General features: G+C 39.9%; 2 protein-coding genes across 8 annotated transcripts in view; both read right to left on the bottom strand.

Moving 5' to 3' along the window:
* UBOX5 (U-box domain containing 5) overlaps positions 1 to 15,748 on the bottom strand; it is a 36,164-nt gene extending 20,416 nt beyond the window's left edge. For all 3 annotated transcript variants that reach the window (XM_081290726.1, XM_081290725.1, XM_081290727.1), the window contains exon 1: positions 15,638 to 15,748. The gene's annotated coding sequence lies outside the window, so the exon portion shown is untranslated. The remainder of the gene's footprint in view (positions 1 to 15,637) is intronic.
* FASTKD5 (FAST kinase domains 5) lies at positions 8,508 to 18,287 on the bottom strand. Of its 5 annotated transcripts, none has more exons than XM_081290723.1 (2): positions 18,186 to 18,287; positions 8,508 to 12,814 (listed from the first exon to the last, which is right to left on the bottom strand). In XM_081290723.1, exon 2 carries the CDS (start codon positions 12,761 to 12,763, stop codon positions 10,337 to 10,339), a length of 2,427 nt encoding a protein of 808 aa, XP_081146849.1. In that variant the 5' UTR covers positions 12,764 to 12,814; positions 18,186 to 18,287; the 3' UTR covers positions 8,508 to 10,336. The 5 variants fall into 5 exon arrangements, with proteins under 5 accessions (XP_081146849.1, XP_081146848.1, XP_081146850.1 ...); XM_081290722.1 differs by lacking the exon at positions 18,186 to 18,287 and adding an exon at positions 17,831 to 17,966; XM_081290724.1 differs by lacking the exon at positions 18,186 to 18,287 and adding an exon at positions 17,035 to 17,170.
* Between the last annotated feature and the right edge of the window lie 839 nt (positions 18,288 to 19,126).

The following is a 19,126-nucleotide window of genomic DNA, read 5'->3' on the forward strand; positions in this document are numbered from 1 at the left end:
TGAGAGAGAGAGAGAGAGAGAGAGAGAGAGAGAGAGAGAGAATTTTCAATATTTATTTCTAGTTCTCGGCAGACACAACATCTTTGTTGGTATGTGGTGCTGAGGATCGAACCCGGGCCGAACGCATGCCAGGCGAGCGTGCTACCGCTTGAGCCACATCCCCAGCCCCCTGATTTTTCTCTATATTGTTTTATTATTTATCTTATCTGATATATTAACTCATTTTTCTAACTTTAAACTATGCCTTTATTCCCAGAATAGGTTCTATTTGATTGTGGCAGACTGCTCTTCAAAAGTACTGTGAGGGTTGGGACTGTAGCTCAGTGAGAGTCCTTGTTTAGCATGTGTGAGGCACTGGGTTCAATCCTTAGTGCCACATAATAAATAAATAATTATTTTTTAAAAAGTACTATTAAATTTTATTTTATATTTAATTTTAGATGGGATGTCATTGTACATTCACACAAGATTTGTAAACCCTGTGCTAGGTACTTGAGTACAAAGATAAATGAAGTGGTCAGGTGGTGAAACTATTGTGTTACCCTGTAATGGTGAATACATAACACTACACATTTTTCAAAACCCACAGAATTATGTAACATAAAGAGTGAACCTTCACTCTTTATGTTAATAATGTAGCAATCATACTCAATCATAACAAATATACCACACCAATATAAAATGTTAATAACAGAGGAAACTGTATAGGGGAAGGAGGTATATGTATTATCTGCTTAATTTTTCTATGAACCTAAAACTGCTCTAAAATATAAGATCTTGGGCTGGGGATGTGGCTCAAGCGGTAGCGCGCTCGCCTGGCATGCGTGCGGCCCGGGTTCGATCCTCAGCACCACATACCAACAAAGATGTTGTGTCCGCCAAGAACTGAAAATAAATATTAAAAATTCTCTCTCTCTCTCTCTCTCTCTCCCTCTCTCTTAAAAAAAAATAAAATATAAGATCTAACAATAATAATTGCAGGGAGAAGTAACTGAAAACAAATCAGGACTGGACATCGAATGGAAATATGCAAATTGAAACAAGTGATTGTTCCATTATGGCACAAGAGTGGCAGACACTTTTTAAAAAATGTCTTACAAATAAGCTAGGCATGGTGGCACATGCCTTTACAGCTACTTAGAAGATTAAGGCAGAAGGAGTCCAAGTTATGGGGCTGGGGATGTGGCTCAAGTGGTAGCGCGCTCGCCTGGCATGCGTGCGGCCCGGGTTCGATCCTCAGCACCACATACCAACAAAGATGTTGTGTCCGCCGAGAACTAAAAAATAAATATTAAAAATTCTCTCTCTCTCTCTCTCTCTCTCTCTCCTCTCTCACTCTCTCTTTAAAAAAAAAAAAAAAAAAAAGAAGGAGTCCAAGTTTGAGGTCTGTCTCAACTTAGTAAGAACCTATCTCAAAATTGGAATTTTTTTTTTTTTAAAAAAGGATTGAGGATGTGGCTCAGTGATTAAATGCTCCTGGGTTCAATCCCCAATATTCGCCCTCCCCCAGAAACAACAACAAAGCTGGATGTGGTGGCAAATGCCTGTAATCCCAGCAATTCTGGAGGCTGAGGCAAGAGCATCACAGGTCTGAGGCTAGCCTCAGCAACTTGACAAGGCCCTCTGCAACTTTAAGTCCCCGTCTCAAAATTTAAAAAAAATAAAAATAAAAATGGTTGGGGACATAGCTCAGTGACAAAGCACCCTTGAGTTCACCCCCAGTACTAAAAAAAGTAAAACAATCTTACAAATTATTCTGTTTCTTTGAGAAATTTTGGTGCCTACACTAGGATCCTACTTCAATTTAATGTATGAAATATGATATGTCAAGAGCTTTGTAATTTTGTGAACAACCAATAAAAAAAATAATAAAATTAAAAAAAAAAAAAAAGATCTTTAACTGGTATGACCTTATCATCTCTCTGGGTTTCTAATACCCTGATCTTTCAATGTCAAGTGCCTCCTACCCTAATGCTTAATTCGGAGGGGTGGAGGGGGGGGAAATCAACATACAAAAAGGCAAAGAAAGAGCCTCACTCAGGAAGACTACCTCCCAAACTCTGCTGAGGACATGGTCATGTAACCTGAATTCATTGCAAATACTGTCCAGTAAAACAGAAATTATAGCATCTTTTTCCAAATGTGGTACAAGGAAAACTGGCCTGAATATAAACTGGGGACCTCAGATCATGACTAACGTGCCTTGCAGTTCAGAGAAGTAGCTTGGAGCCATATAACAATGGTATAGTAAGACAGTAGTACGCATTTGTTAGCAGATAAAATAGAAGTCAATATTTATTAGAAATTTTATATTACAAATCACTTCAGGTAAAAAAGGATTACAGACTATAACTCTTGAACCCACCACTAGCTTTAGTAAGTATTAATATTTTGCCATGTTTTTGTCTGATTTCAGTGTAAAAATCAAAATTTTTTATCAAGTAAGCTCTATCTATCTAAAGTTGTTATTCAAATCATGTAGGTACGCATGTATCCATCATAATTTTATGTATTTTAATGTATCTTAAGGATATTCTACTGTGCCTGTCATCTTACAACTTGCTTTTCCATTAAGCATTACTATTTTTAAAGTTTTTTATTTAGAAATTTTTTTACCAAGTTTATTCATTTTAACTTCTTTGCAGTATTCAACTGTATATGACTAAAAGTGTATTTATCCCCTTCCCTATTACTTATGTTGTTTATAAATTTTTAGTATTAAAAAATTACTACAAAAAAAATTACTACAGCTGGGCATGGTGATGCACACATTAGTCCTAGTGGACTCAGGAGGCTGAGGCAAGAGGATTATAAATTCAAGGCCAGCCTCAACAACTTACTAAGAACCTTTCTTAAAATAAAATGAAAATAAAAAGGCTGGAGATATAGTTCAATGGTAAGTGCTGCTGGGTTCTATCCCCAGTAACAAAACCAACCAACCAACTAACCAACTACAATATTCTCTCTCTGTCTTCCTGTTGGGGGAAGTAAGGAAAAATGAAATGAGCAGTTCTGTCTTGGGGCAATCCACACCTCTTCCTAACAGATTATAGAATATAAAGGTTTATGACAACTTTCTGCAAACTACATTGAGAATGGGGAAGAATGGACTAACTCAATGCGTTTCAACTTGTGATTTTTGAAATCAAGTTACAGATTGAAGAAAAAATGTAAAATACAAAATATCAAAATGCATAGGGAGGACTGGGGTTGTAGCTCAGTGGTAGAGTGCTTGCCTAGCATGTGTGAGACATTGGGTTTGATTCTCAGTGAAAGAAAAGAAAAAAAAAAGGAAGGAAGGCCCATCAACAACTAAATATATATTTAAAAATGCATAGTGAATGGGTCTTACATCATGAAACCTGTTTCAGGTTTGTACAAATATATGCAAATCCATGTAAAATGTTCTTTATTGTGCTTCCCCCCCCCCTTCTCCTTGGTACCAGGGATTGAACCCAGGGGTCCTTAACCACTGAGTCACATCCCCAGCCTGTTTTGTTTTGTTTTTTAATTTTGAGACAAAGTCTCTCTAAGTTGCTAAGGCTGGCTTTGAATTTGTGATCCTCTGGCCTCAGCCTCCCAAGCCACTGGGATTACAGGCGTATACCATTGTGCCCAGCTACTGTGGCTCTTGATTTAAAAAAAAAAAAAAAAATGAAAAACACCAGCCAAAAATATACCCAGAACTCAGGGACGGAGTCACTTGAACTAAGGATGACTAGGACACATGGCTTCAGGAACAACTATGAGGAGAGACAAGTACTACAAATTAATGGTACAATTAACTATATATGCTCAATTATAAAAGTCAGGAGAGAACAGGAACAGAAAGGGAAAAGCCCTACAGAGAGGGACCAGTAAGAATCAAGACCTAAAGGAGGAATGGTGTAAAGTAGGGTTAGAAGTACTATATATGCCATTGACATTGTCATTTGTTCATTTTGAGACAAGGTCTTACTATGTTGCCCAGGCTGGTATTGAGTTTGGTGGACTCGAACAAGCATCCCACCTTATCCTTCAAGCAGCTAGGACTACAGCCATACCAGCATGCCAGGTTTGAATATACACCACTTAGCTACAGGCTGGAATAGGAGGCAGGGAAGGCACTGAATATACCAAGGGGCTTAGACAACTTCATCTGGTAGAATGAAGTAGTGTTTCTCCAAACTCAAGACCAAGAGCTCCAATTAGTGAGATATAACCAGTAATTTTTTAATTAAGTAGAATAGAAAGGAAATATCAGTATGCACTAACATAAAGGTGAACATACTGTCTTGTAAAACTTTTTGTTTCAGTTATATATCCATGTACACTCATTCATTCATTCATTCAAGGTTTTGATGTAAAGCATTTTGATCTTTTGGTAGTACTAGGGATTGAACCCAGGGCCCTGCACATGAGAGGCAGGTGTTCTACCACTGAGTTTCATACTCAGTCCTTTTGGAGACAGGGTCTTACTAGGTTGCCCAAGCTGGTTTCAAACTATGTTCTTTTTGCCTCATCTCGCAAGTAGCTGGAATCACAGGCATGTGTCACTATGCCAGGAATAAAAGGCATTTCTTACTAAGGGTTGTTGTTAAAAAAAAAAAATGTTTGAAAGCTACTGGTCAGAGGGAAGTCATAGAAGGCTTATAACAAGGGAGAGAAATGACACTAATGAAAAGCCTGCCATTAACCTCCTAGATGATGTAACAATTTTGAACCACTTAGAAGCAATTCATCCTTCAATTGGTTTCCCTTTCCTCTGGCTGATGTGTTCCCACTATCTTTTCCGTATTATAGGAGGGATTATCTTTGTAAATGGCTTCCTAAAGATACCAAGGTATAAACTACTTAGAAATAAGCTAGTAGCCTCAATTTTTCTTTTGACATTTTCTCCCCTTTTTAGAGTGATATTCTTTTTTGAACTACTGAGCATTTCACAAGGATTTCAAAGCTACTAAGAAACTGATTATTTAAAAGATATTTAATTAAACCTTTCAAGATAATTGTAGGTTAAGTTGTAAGAAACAGAGTATCTTTTACACAGTTTTTCCTGGTGGTAATTCTTACATAGTTATAATACAACACCATGACTAGAAAATTTACAATAACAATCTACTGATCTTTCTTAGATTTCACCCGTTTTATATGCATTCATTTGTGCAGGCCTACCTCTTCAGTTCTATGCAATTTTATTATATGTGTAGATTTGTGTAATCAATACCATAGTCAAGATAACAAAACAGTTCAAGCACCACAAGGATCCCTTGTGCTACCCATTAAGAAGTCATTTATTGGCTGGGCATGGTGGTGCACCCTTGCAATTCTAGTGACTGGAAAAAGGCTAAGGCAGGAGGATCACATGTTTTAAACTAGCCTCAGCAACTTAGGGAGGCCCTAAGCAACTCAGCAAGAACCTGTCTCAAAATAAAGAGGACTGGGATGTGGCTCAGTAGTAAAACATCCCTGGGTTCAATGACCAGTACTACTAAGAAAAAAAAAAAGTCATTTATTTTATAAAGTCAAATACTTTTTTGTTTATTTATTGGGTAGTGCTGGGAATAGAATCTAGGGCCTCACAAATGGTAGGCAAGCACTCTACCAATGCACTACACCCTCAACCCCAAAGTACTGTTATTACCACAGAAATCCTGAAGTTCTTCACCCATATCTAAGTCCATTAAGACATCAGTTAAGTCCACTGTTCACATTGTAAGAAACAAATTTGAGTGATATTATCATTCATGTCATTTAAATGATAACTGCAACTATTTAAAAAAATGCAAAAGTATACATAAAACAAAGAAAAAGAACATAAATCTTTAAATTCAATTATTTACTCATCCATATAAAATGTTTGACTTATTCTCATTATCCTTAGAGCTGGCTAAAATGAAAGACAGCTGTCTCAACCTATCACACACAGTTGGTTGCCCACAAGTGAAAGTTTATGGGAGTATTACAATTATATATTTGTGAAAAATCTGTATCTAGGACTATGTGTACATGAATAGTTTGGGAGGTAATGGTGGGCATGCAGAAGTTTAAACATGTCATACTCTACTAGACTAGAGGGATACGTTGGGGGATTTTTTCCCCTCTTTTGGGTTTAAAATTCTTCTAAGTACTAACCAGGTGTGGTAGCCATGCCTATAATCCCAGCACTCAGGAGGCCGAGGCAGAAGGATCATAGGTTTGAGGGCAGTCTCAGCAACTTAGCAAGGACCTAAGCAACCTAGCAAGACCCTGTCTCAAAATAAAAATAAACAGTGCTGGGGATGTAGCTCAGGGATTAAGCACTCTGGGTACAATCCCAAGTACCCAAAACACACACACACAAAGTTGTTATAAATAGTTAAACACATGCACTGGATTTCTGAGGTCTCCAGATGGTATCAGGGAGGACTGATCATAAAATATATGTTCTGGGTATTTCTTGGCAGCTGATAGCCACTGGATGTCCAGATGGGACAAACCTTTCTTCCCTGCCTCTCTGTACTCAGGCTCAGGAAGGGAAAATGTAAGGGAAAGAACAAGAAAGGAGTCAGAAGTCAACTGCCCAACTGTATTGGTCTACCCAGGACCGGAGGGATTATCAAAATGTGTGACTTTCAGTGCTGGGAGAGTCCCAGGCAAACTGGGACAAGTTGGTCACTCCGTCCTGAAGGTTGTTGTCTGTGATGCCCTGGAGCTTAAAGAAATGAAGCAAACCTTTTGTTGTTGTTGTTGAAGTTCAGAACCTGGGGGTGGGAAAGAATGGAGGGGTAATTTGGAAGAGAATAAGGTGACCATGACACTTTTTGAAAATTTAAGCATCCACCTTCCTTTGGCCTACAAAAAAGTTACCATAGATGAATTATACAATCTGATTTTGAGTTTCACGAAAAAGAAATGGAAAATAATTCTGGCAGATACACATATTTTTAAAGACTAAGCTCAAACAGGATACAGAGGGGGGAAAAAAGATTACCTGTCAAATAAGAGAAAAGCATTTAACCGTATAGAGTGGGTGGAATACTAACACAGTGAGCAATTTTATAAATTGGGCACTTCAGCTTTTAAAGACACATAATACTTCTCATAATTTCTAAATTGAGTCACCTGTCCATCCATGAAGTTTGACTTATATGCATTTTTCTTAGAGTTGGTTAAACTGAAAGACTGTTGCCCACCAGTGAGAGAACTAGAACATAGGCAGGGGTCTAAAAGATGCCTGCAATTTTATATCACATGTACCTAAGTCACCTTTAAGGTTTTTATGTTTGAGGCACTATGCTTGGCACAAATGGACATTTCTGTGTCCATGCATATTAGGCAAGCACACTACCACTAAGTTATACCCTTAACCCATGCATACAGTTTTTACTCTTAAGCAAACCACAGCATCAAAATGAGGCACAAATGGACATGTTTTTCTTTTAAAAGATTCTGTCTCAAAACAAGATATACAATGAATTGTCTTAATAACAATGTCAGGGAAATTCTATGGGATCTCAGGTGAGGTGGCCAGGCTCTACAATCAACCTGACCTTAATCCGGTCCCTTTCCTCCAGGACCTAATTTCGAGTCTTATCTCCCTCCTGAATTTTCAACTATCTCCAATTATAGTACTCTATTTTTAACAAATGCAATCATTCATTCAAGTCTATTCTGTGCACCACCCCACCCAAATAAAACTTGTCTTGATCCTATGCTTTAGGGTTGCCAGATTTAACAAATAAAAACTGTTCACTTAAACCTGAACTTCAGCCGGGAATGGTGACACACACCTATAATCCCAGCAACATGGGAGACTGAGGCAAGAGGATCCCAAATTCAAGGTCAGCCTTAGCAATTCAGCAATTCTGTATCTCAAAATAAAAAGGACTAGAGATGGGGGCTGGGATTGTGGCTCAGCGGTACAGTGCTTGCCTAGCACAGGTGGGACCCGGGTTCGATCCTCAGCACCAAATAAAAATAAAGGCATTGTGTTATGTCCATCTACACCTAAAAAAATAAATATTAAAAAAAAAAAAAGGACTAGGGATGTAGCTCAGTGGTAAAGCATCCGTGGATTCAATCCTCAGACACTCCCTGTTCACACGCACATATACACACACACAAGAAAAAGCCCAAACTTCAGCAAAACAATGAATTATTTTAAGTATAAGAAATGTCCCACCCAGTGCAGAGACACACACCTGTAATCCCAGCTACTCAGGAAGCTGAGGTAGGAGGATCACAAGCTCAATGCCAGCCTGGGCAACCTAGCAAGAACCTGTCTCAAAATAGAAAAATAAGAAGTACTGGGGATATAGTTTAGTGATAGAGAATCTGAGAGTCTGAATTCAACCCACAGTACTTCAAGGAGAAAGAGAGAGAGAGAGAGAGAGAGATATCACATGTACTATTTGGGTCACACACTAAAATAATTTATTAGAGACTCAGAAAAGTAGGAACAAAAAATAAAAGGAACTCCCTCAACATTAAAGGATCCAAACAATAACAACAACAAAAACAATTTGAGCTAATAACTGAATGAAGCAAAATAGCATGTTTGACAGATCATGATCAAAGGCCAATGGAGCTAGGTATGAGGGCACATGCCTATGATCCAACTACTTGGGAAGCTGAAATAGGAGCATCCCAAGTTTGAGGCCAGCCTCAGTAACTGAGGCCCTGTCTCAAAAATAACAAGGGCTGGGGATATAGCTCAGTGGTAAAATGCCCTGGGTTGAATCATCAATATGAAAAAAAAATTTTAAAAAGACTGAAGTGCTATTGGACAGAGTGAGAAATCTTCTCTGAAGAAGTGACCTTTGAGAGACCTTAACAATAGGAGGAGGGATCCCTCTTTCTTTTGCAGTGTGGGGGAATCAAACCTCATACATGGTAGGCAAGCAATCTACCACTGAACTACATCTGTAGTCCAGAGTGATCCCTTTTGAAAGAAATTTTCACAGACCCCAAGTGTTTACTAAAATTACTTATATTGTTATTTACACAGAAAATCTCTATGTTGGTGACTCTAGTATAAGCAAAAAGGAATCAACAAAACCTGTCTATGGGACTACCTGATTTGAAAGGTAATTCATTTTCTTCCCATCTGGGCTACTTGCCATGAAAAACATTCATCAGATTTGGGAACTACTGGCCTCTTAGGCTCTTATATAATTCTATTTTTCTAGGTCCAATTTTAAGAAGAAAATATGGGAGGCCTGGAGAGAAGAGTTTATGCAAGAAGTGTAGAAATGTGGAATAGGGAGCTAAGAAGAAGATATTAACTCCAATTCTGAAATTGGAAGAACAAGCAACTAAGGATAACCAATCAAAAACAAAAATGAGAACTTTCATTTTAGACTGTGAAGAACACACACAGAGGTAAAGTCCTGAAATGTAAGTAAAGCTGTGATTCTTCTTTAAAACAAAGAATATGATAACTACTTTTTATAAAAATTGGCTTTAGACAATACCTAAATTTTTATTCTAAAAGCTTAAAATAGTTGAGACATAAGGCTAGTAAACAAAGTGCAACAGGAGGGCTGGGGTTGTGGCTCAGATGTAGAGCACTCGCCAGGCATGCTTGAGGCACTGGGTTCAATCCTGTACACCATACAAAAATAAAATAAAGGTATTGTGTCCACCTACAACTAAAAAATATTAAAAAAAAAAAAAAGAAAGAAGGAAATAAAAACTGCAATAGGAATTACTAGACCATGGACATTTTAAAATGTTTATTACTTACTAAGAGTAATATGCACAAATTAGCAATAACTTATTACTGCTACAGGTCACAATTAATTCACAGTTAACATATATTAGCTCAATCTGTAACAGATAACACCATGATTAATTCTCTTCAACAGATGATTTTATTACTAAATTTACATTCTGGCTTTTATAATTATTTTGCTGTATAAATTGAGTATGATTTTATTCAAAATGCTCGGGACCAGGCTGGGCACAGCGGCGCACACCCGTATTCCCAGTGACTGGGGAGGCTGAGGCAGGAAAATAGCAAGTTTAAAGCTAGCCTCATCAACTTAGAGAGGTCCTAAGCAACTTAGCAAGACCCTGTCTCAAAACAATAACAACAACAAAAAAAAGGGTCGGAATGTGGCGCCTCTGGCTCAGTTCCTAGTTAAAAAAAAAAAAAAAAGCTTGAGACAAGAAAGACTTTGAGTTGCTTCAGATTAAGAAATATCTGCATAGACTACCATTTGAATATCCCTAATCCAAAAGTCTAAAATAAAATCCAAAGTGAATGTCATGGTGGTACTCAAAGTTCCTGATTCTGGAACGTTTTAGATTTTCAAATTAGGGATGCTCAACCTGTACACCAACAGTTTAGAGTAAAAATACCCATGAAAGCCCTTTAGAGAACAGAAGTGAACACTTTCTCATGGAGGAAAGCCAGCTTCTCTAAACGAGTTCGTTTTAGTAGTGGGAGCCATTCCCAGTAGGATAATTCTACCACATGGTACCCAAGCCGAACCAGCTGCCGCCTCTTCATATTGTGCAGTCCAAGCAGATCCCTGGAACCATAGCAATATTGGTTCCTGTTAGTCAACTGAATAGCCAGCTTCACTGGTGGGGCCTGCACATGGAGTGAGGGATGCAGGCCAGCCATCTCCACAGCTCCCAATCTACCTGCCATACTGGAAAGGAAGTTCCCCAAGGATTCTTTCTCTGACTTTACAGGCTGCTGCAAAGTCTCTGACTCACTGTTCCCCTGGAAATGCCCTCTTGCTTTCCCTTTCAGCAACTGATTCATCAAATTATCTGTAAGGCTGACTCCTACATGCTTAAGCCTTAATTTGGCTACATCATCAGCTGGTATGGCTTCTTTATTAAATGGTAATGGCTTCATGTTAATGTCAAGCTGGACCTCTAAATCAGAAGACCGAGTATGAGGCAAAATCATATGGTGCTTGATGTACTGGGGGCCGCCCAACATGGTCTCAAGTAAAGAGAGAGCTTCTAGGAATTCAGGCTTTGAGTTCATATCTTTCCTTGCTAAATTCCAAAGCTTAGCAGATGCCTCTTGCTGAAGGTAAGAACTAAGACGACTGCCTCTATAATCTGGACACTCAACACCAACTGTACCATCAAGAGTATACAGTTCCTTGGTGAGTTCAAATTTACTTCTCTCCTGAGCTAGCTTGACAAACCCTGGACTCAAAGCAAAATCAATAAGCTCTATTGGAAAGTACTCTGAAAATGCCAGACCCAGCAGGCAGGTGAGCAGGTGTTCTGGATATTGGTTGAATTCAGGCATCTTTCTGTGAATTTCATTGATCAGGCTAGAATAAAATTCTTCTGTGTTGGGTGGCTTATAATTCAGAGTTCCAAATGACCACAGAATTTTGGCAATATCTTTACTTCGACAGTGCACTACTCTAGGAGGCAAAGAAGCAGCCACGGCATTCATTACTCCTTCATCCAGAAAGTGTAAAGCTGAGCAGGCAAGAGTCAGGTGCATAACACCCTGAACCCCCAAGGAAGGAATTCGCTGAGGAGCTATCTCTCCAAAGCGCTTCATGAAATTTATGTGATCCACATGAGTGAATCTGAACATTTTAAGAATATGCACTAAGGCATGACTACTCAGATGCTCCATGTCAGCACAAGCCAAATCTCCAAGTTTCCGCATTACAAATTCAGAGAGACTACTACTTGACTTAAAGAATCCTAAACAGATTGTACCAACCTCCTCTAAGTTGATCAAATCTATATACTTAAGGATCAATGATTCCAGTTTTTGCATTAGGTCCTGAGGCACCTGTCGACTTTCACCTATAATATAAATTAAGTGAATCAGCTGGGACAAGGATAGATCTTTCCAGTGCAAATTAAGGTAACTAAAAAAAATTTTTAAAAACTGAGGTACTCTGAGACCTAAGCACCGCCAGAGATCAGCCACCAAGAGAAGCTGATTCAGACTCATCTCCCATACCTGTTGACAGAACCTGGTTTCATACACATCTAGCATTGAATGAGAGTGAGGAATTCCTAAACTAACAAAGGCTTTCAAAATACTGATTAGATCTGGAATATCAAAGACTTGTATATTTTTCACACTCAATTGGCAGAGCAGAGCAAAGCTGGTACTTGTCAGCAAAACAGGATGCTGTTCTGTAGGCAAAGAGCTCAGCTTACAGAAATAATCAGCAATGATTTGAGGTTGAAGGTTACTTTGATAAACTGTGACTTTGTGCAAAATTAGTTCGCCTTCTGAAACAGAGAGGGGCTGACAAGTCTCAGATCTGTTATAGCTGTGAAGCTGGTATTCTGGCCTTAGCTGTAGGAAAACTCGGGTGCCTTCAAAGGAATCAAAAACTTCTACATCCTCTTCATCAATTTTCATAGTCCTGGGTGAGTCCAGCTGCAACTTCCTGGCTTTAGAGGTAGAAGCTTTGCTGAATTCCAAACCCAGAAAGGCACTGCTGATTGTGAAGACCCTCTGAGAAAAGGTGCCACTACCAACATTCTTAACTTTTCTGGCAGGATGGCAGGAACTACTACGCTCAGGAGGGGCCTTTCCCCTATGTCGTATATTGCTTCCCATATTCCAATATGCCACACTTTGGGTGGCACTGTAGGCAAAAGAATCGCGAAATGCTTGATATTTTAAAGGTTTTAATAATTTGAGAGTAGCTGCCATTCTGATGTCAGTACTGATCTTTTTGGCAGTCAGAGCACAGTCTTCACAGGTTTGACCAAACAATTTCTTGTTTATATGATGCTTGATTAGAGCTGGATGGGGAGATGTTCCACAGAAACTGCCTGGAATCTTCGGCATATCACAAGAGTCACGGTTCACAAATGACTCAGCCCGAATTGGTGCCAGATACTGAAAAAAGGGTAGATGAAGAATGAGTGGCTTCCACCTATCACATAACCAAAATTTATACATTATAAGAAATAGAGTCAAACCACACTGTTATCCACTCAAGTTAGTCTACTGCTAGTGAATGCCCAAACAACAAAACAGAATGTTATTAAAGATAAACTGTGTACCTTGTATAAAGGCACAGAAAAACCCCAAACCCAGGGTACAACAGAGTAGTTCCTAGACTGCTGTTCAGTCCACACTTTCTTCCTTTCAGAAGAGAAGCAGTGACAACGAGAGAAGACAGGTGCTCTACTAATACTCAATAGAAAGCTGGGAGTGAAAGTAAGCAATCATTCCATCTATTTAATATCAACACAGAAAGATCACACTTGGAGAACAGAAAGTTTATAAAAACTGCCATGCATAAAGGAAAAAGTGGGATTTGGTATAAGATTTAACTTATACACAAAATAACACTCCCAATTCTTATAATACTAACTTTTAATTACAAAATTCTGTTATTCTAACACTATGCCTATACCTTTCAGAAGATGGTGACTGTTATCTCCAGAAGGATTTTTTTAGTTCTAGAGTCTGAATGAAGGAGTACTCTACCACTGTGCTACATCTCCAGCCCTTTTTGAGACAGGGTCTCACTACATTGTTCAGGCTGGCTTCAAACCTTCAATCCATGGGCCACTGTGCTAAGCACCAGGGGGCTTGTAAGAGAATCTGAATCACTAGTGCAAAGTAGTTGTTCAACGAGGAAGTATATTCAGAAATTCATGTTGAGCTAGGAGTGATTCAGTGGCAGAGCACTTCCCTAACTGTGTGAGGCCCTGGGTTCAATCCCCAGTACTACTAAAAAAGAAAAAAAAAAATGAAGGAAAAGAAGGAAGGAAGGAAACTAGCTCACTTGTGCTCATGGTAAAGCAGAAGACCAAGGCGCTTTCTGTCAATTCACAGGTGAACTCTAAGCAGGGCTTAGAGTTCAGGGAACATCATTTTACCATACTACCTGGCTACCATGTGGGGGAACAGTGCAGCTTTCCTATGATGAAGGCAGATTTGCAACGCTTCTACTGAGACAAGTACTGAATCAAGTGCTGATTATATCCTTACTCTGCCTGTAAACAGTACAATTTTCATTTTTCTTCCATGGCAGAAATCATAGAGGCTATGAAACTGACTCTGCCATACTCTTGCTTTCCTTAATAGTTATTCTTTCTTTCGACTTAGGTGCCAAAGCCTAATAAGCAAAAACTGAGATCTGAGCTGCCAACTCATGGAGCACATAAGGCTATTCCACAAGGGTTGCAGAAAATTCCACAAGGGCTCTCAGGGGGTCAGAATGACTTTCTGAAATGTCTGCCCAAGTCTGCTGTCAGGTCCTTTCTTCCAGAGCCCATAGCATAAGAACCACAACTATAAGGCAGGCCAGTGGCTATTATGGTAGGCAAACTACACAGGCTTCTCTTGGTGGCAGGAATGTATTTAATTTCTTTCTTTGTGAACTATAGCAGAAATCTTTCACAGTACATCTTTATACAGTTGTCTGCTGTTTTATTGGTTTGGTTTGGGCTTTGTTTTGTTTTGTTGTTGTTGTTGTTTGCAGTACTATGGTTTCTTCAAGCAGAATTTGGGACTTCAAGAGGTAGATTGCCAAATCTGAATCTATAGCATCTGACTCTAGGTTGAATCTCTTGGTAGGCAAAAATGGTCCATAGGTGCTGGGGTGGTGGCGCATGCCTATAATCCCAGCAACTCAGGAGGCTGAGGCAGGAGGATCATGAGTTCAAACCCAGCCTCAGCAACTAAGAGCAGCCTTAAGCAACTTAGCAAGACCCTGTCTCAAAAAATAAAAAGGATTGGGGATGTAGCTCAGTGATAAAGCACACGCTTAGCATGTGTGAGGAACTGAGTTCAATCTCCAGCACCACCAGGAAAAAAAAAAAAAAGAGGATTTATATGCCTTAAAATAGTCACTAAGAATCTCAACAGGGTAGCACAGGCATGAAGGAAATAAAAGACAAAACAGGTAACAGAACGCTCTACTTGACAGAACAGGGCCTTTAAGAAAACCTGCTTGAGACCTGGAATTTAAATTTAGTCCAACACAGTATGAAACTAAAAGATATACACATTAAATCTATAGTCCTTCATCTCATCTGAATTCTTCAGAGATCCTTCATAGACATAACTTAAAAAAAAAAAAACTTTCTCTTTTTGATTTTTAACAAAATATCCATATAAAAACTGAAAACAAGTCATATGTCCATCCAGTAGGAAGAGTCTGGTTTGCATGGTATGTTTGTGACAGACACAAGTGCACACAAATATTCAACAGAGTGAATAGTTACACAAATGAGTGCCATCACCTAAAACATTCTTTTTTCCCAGTATTAGGGCACTTTACCCCAGCCCTTTTAGTGTTTTTTTTTTTGTTGTTGTTGTTGTTTTTAGATAGGATCTTGCTAAATTGCCAAGCCTGGCCCCAAACTTGCAATCCTCTTTCCTCAGCCTCCTGATTCACTGGAATTACAGGTATATGCCACTGTATGTGGCTTCATCTCCTTTTTTTTAAAAAAATATTTTTTTAGATGTTTCTAGACATTTATTTTATTCATTTATTTATATGTAGTGCTGAGAATCGAACCCAGTGCCTCAGACATGCTAGGCAAGTGCTCTACCACTGAGCTACAACCCCAGCCCCTCATCTCTTCTTTAGGAGTCATACTGAATTAGAGTGGATCGTTAGAGACCCTTAGACCCTGACATTTCCAAAAGGCACTGCCCAAACCACCCTGAATGATGTGATTTTACAAGGGTGAGGAATCTTACCTTTCCATCTTCCAGGTACAAGTCTGAGCAAGGCCAAAGAGCTTCATTTTAAACTATGGTCGAGAAGTTAGAAAAAGGGAGCCAGGTAGAAGAAGGCAGCCAAGCTAACTGTAGATTAAATATATGACACTCTCAGCATATACAGTTTACCAGTTGCCAGATCTTACCCCTCAGTTCTCATTTTTTTTTAAATATATTTTTTTTAAATTGTAGTTGAACACAATACCTTTATTTTATTTATTTATTTTTATGTGGTGCTGAGGATCAAAGCCAGCACCTCACATGTGCTAGGCGAGCATTATACTGCTGAACCACAACCCCAGTCCATCAATTCTCATTCTTTTCCTAGAAAGGAAAAGATCTTCCTAAGTACCAATAAAATCACCATAAATAATGAATACTCCAATGCCACCACCATCACCTTTAAAAAAAAATTTTTTTCCCCTAGTGCTAGGAATTGAATCCAGGGCTTCACGCATGTTAGGGACATATTCTACCACTGAGCTACATTCCCAGCCACCAACCCCATTTTTGTCTCAGCAAATAATTTGTTGAGCAACAAAAAGCAAAAAGACATATTCTACCACTGAGCTACATTCCCAGCCACCAACCCCATTTTTGACTCAGCAAATAATTTGTTGAGCAACCAAAAAGCAAAGAATTAACTTTCTCTAGGTGAATCCTACTGCTGAGAGCCTCCAAAGCTTTATAAGCTCCCAGTAAGGGCTTACAGGTAGACAGTAAAGACGCTCAGCTATTAAGGAGGATATTAACTGAGCCAGACTTTTCTGCACTTCTGTTTTCGTACAAGAGCAAGGCCTACAAGAGAAGGGTCTACTAGTACAAAGAAGGTTAAGAGTTAGTGCGAAGAAGGTGTCTAGGTTAAGGTTAAGTATCATCCACTAAGATAAGCCAAGTCAAAATCAAGTCTAGCAACACATCCCCTCCTTTTTGTTCTAGTTCTAGTGCTTGTAGGAGAGACATTAGCACATCAAATCATCTGTGAAACGTTTTTGCCTTTTATAGCCCTCCCTGGCCTTCTAAGATACCACTACTCTTCTATCAGAATGGCAAGAAGGGTGTGGGTAGAGATAGTCTGACAAAGCTACAGATGATCTTGTCAGAGTCACTTCTTTCAAAGAATTTCATAAGACCCTAGTTTTAGAAAATCTCTCCTCATGTAAGTGAAATAAAAGTTTTATGAATGGACTTTTCAAAAAAAAAAAGAAAGAAAGAAAAGAAATCTCTCCATATAACAACAGGGAACAGACATTTGTGTCCACCAGAGAAAAGAGGAAATCAAGGCACGTAAAAAGAAGTACCCACAAAGTCATGAAAGAAAATTCCCAAGTAAATGGCCTGAGTACCTATTATTGTTAGTGTATACTTGGTCTTACCTGGTTTTCCAATTTGCAATGTTTTGCTTATGCTTTTTAGTCAGGCAAATGAGGAACTTCAAAATTCTTTTATATCAAACTTGATTATTTACATGATGAATGGCAAGGCCTTGTTAGCGATCAGAAAAAAAAAAAAAAACACTAAACAGAAAAGAAAACCACACAGACAAACGAATATCAGTCTTGCACTATTCAGGAGTCACTCTCTCAGCTGTATGATACAGCAGTGTTTTCATATTTTATTTTGGTCCACCAGGCAGGAGTAAATCATTCACGGGATTGCTCAAGGCCATTCAGGGCTATTAAGTGCAAAGTCAGCTGTTACTACTTAACAGTGTGCCCAAACTGCAGAAAACATGACTGGTGCACAAAAACACCAGCCATTGTTGATACTAAAGCATTGAGCTATGATCTCCACAGGATGAAACACTGTCAATAGGTCTACACTGAGTAAGCAATGAAGTGCCACCTGAGAAGCCCAAGGTTTGCACCTGGTAAACGGGTACCTGCTCAGTCAGGTCAGAGAAGCTTTGTCATGATATGCACAAAAAAAAAGATCAATTATTTCCTGTCCCTGGAAAGAAAAGAGGGAGGGACAACAATACTACTCTGAATTAGGCTTGCACAGCCAGAAACTCTCTGCTAAAATGGGAAAAAGGCATATATCAAACTGGTACTTACTTAAGACTCACCCCACCCCATTCAAGTTCTAAGCAAAATACTCTAAGGCCTGGCTAATCGAAGCGTGGTCTGCTGGAAGCTGGTTAGAAACAGAATTTCAGGCCCTACCCCGAACCTGCTATCTCCAAGTGAGGATGATAGGCACGCCAGAAGGTCTCACTACATTCTCACAACAGCTCTGGGAGGCACGTACTGTTGGAATCTCCATTTCACCGGGGAGGGGGGAATCAAGGTTGCGGTCTCCTGCCCAAGGTCAAAGAACTCCGGAGTGGCGAGGGTCGCCGAGGTTCTCTCCAGAGGAGATCCTCTGAGAGTCGTCCGCGCATTGGCCGGGAAGCGCTGACCAGGGCCTCGACTGACGCAAGCCCTGGGCTGACCTGAAAGGCAGGAGGCACAGCCGAAAGCGAAGTCGGTCGCAGGCACACGAAGCGGCCGCCGTGACATCTTCCCGGGCCACCGCCACCACTCACCTGAACCTGGCGAAGGCGGGCAGCGCAACACCAGACTCTGAAGCCCGCCCGCCGCAGCCACACACTTACTCCTCCGGCAGCACTCGGCCTCGCAGCCCAACTTCCGGCCAACTGCCCGCTACTTCCGCCTGCTACGCGAGCGACGGGTGCGGCTGAGGCTCAAAAACCTCTGTCAGCGTTTTCCAAGGACATTTTTCACTGGAGGTTTTTGACGAGGAGAATGAGGGAATCTAAGACCTGCAGAGGGAAAATACTTCCCCGAATGAATCGCTCTGGAAGTAATTGAGCAGCATAGTCAGTTTCGACTCTCAGGACCTCGTTCAGGGTTTTATGGCCTTGGGGAATTCACGTAAACTCTCTTAGTGTCTCATCTGTACAATGAGGGTAATAGGGCATTTATAATAGAAACGTATCTGCAAAGTGCTCTCAAGAGAAGACTTAGTGATGGAGAGACGAGCTGTTGGATAGCTAAAACTTGAACCCAGGTGATATTACACTTCTCTTAATAAGGGTCTCATACCTGAATCGATTTGGGCACAAATCTTAGGCAAGAAAGAAACTCTACCAAGCCTCTACTTGTCAGGAGGGCCTGGCCCCAGACTGCCATTCCTGAGGGCACTTGAGAGCAGCTGATCAGGTTCTTTGTATCTTATCAGTGCCCGAGCTACTGATTCAGTCATCTTAAGTGCTGTGAAAGAGATATGAGAAAGCATGCTCCCTCCAGGGCACCAACTTGCAAGTGAGACAAAACAAACGTAGAGAAGACATAACCTTGCAAGGAGGAGCAAGCATGGGATCCCAACTCCTGAGCTTTGCCTAGGTGTGAACATTTGGGAACTCAGACTACTGGCACCACTGCTTAGGGGGCATTCTTTCAACAGATCAAACCAAGGAAAACTGTTAGCTGCTGATTACAACTCTGGCTTTGGCAGCAGAATCCA

This window comes from Spermophilus citellus, assembly GCF_964194105.1.
Source record: "Spermophilus citellus genome assembly, chromosome: 4".
In the NCBI taxonomy this organism is placed as follows: domain Eukaryota; kingdom Metazoa; phylum Chordata; class Mammalia; order Rodentia; family Sciuridae; genus Spermophilus; species Spermophilus citellus.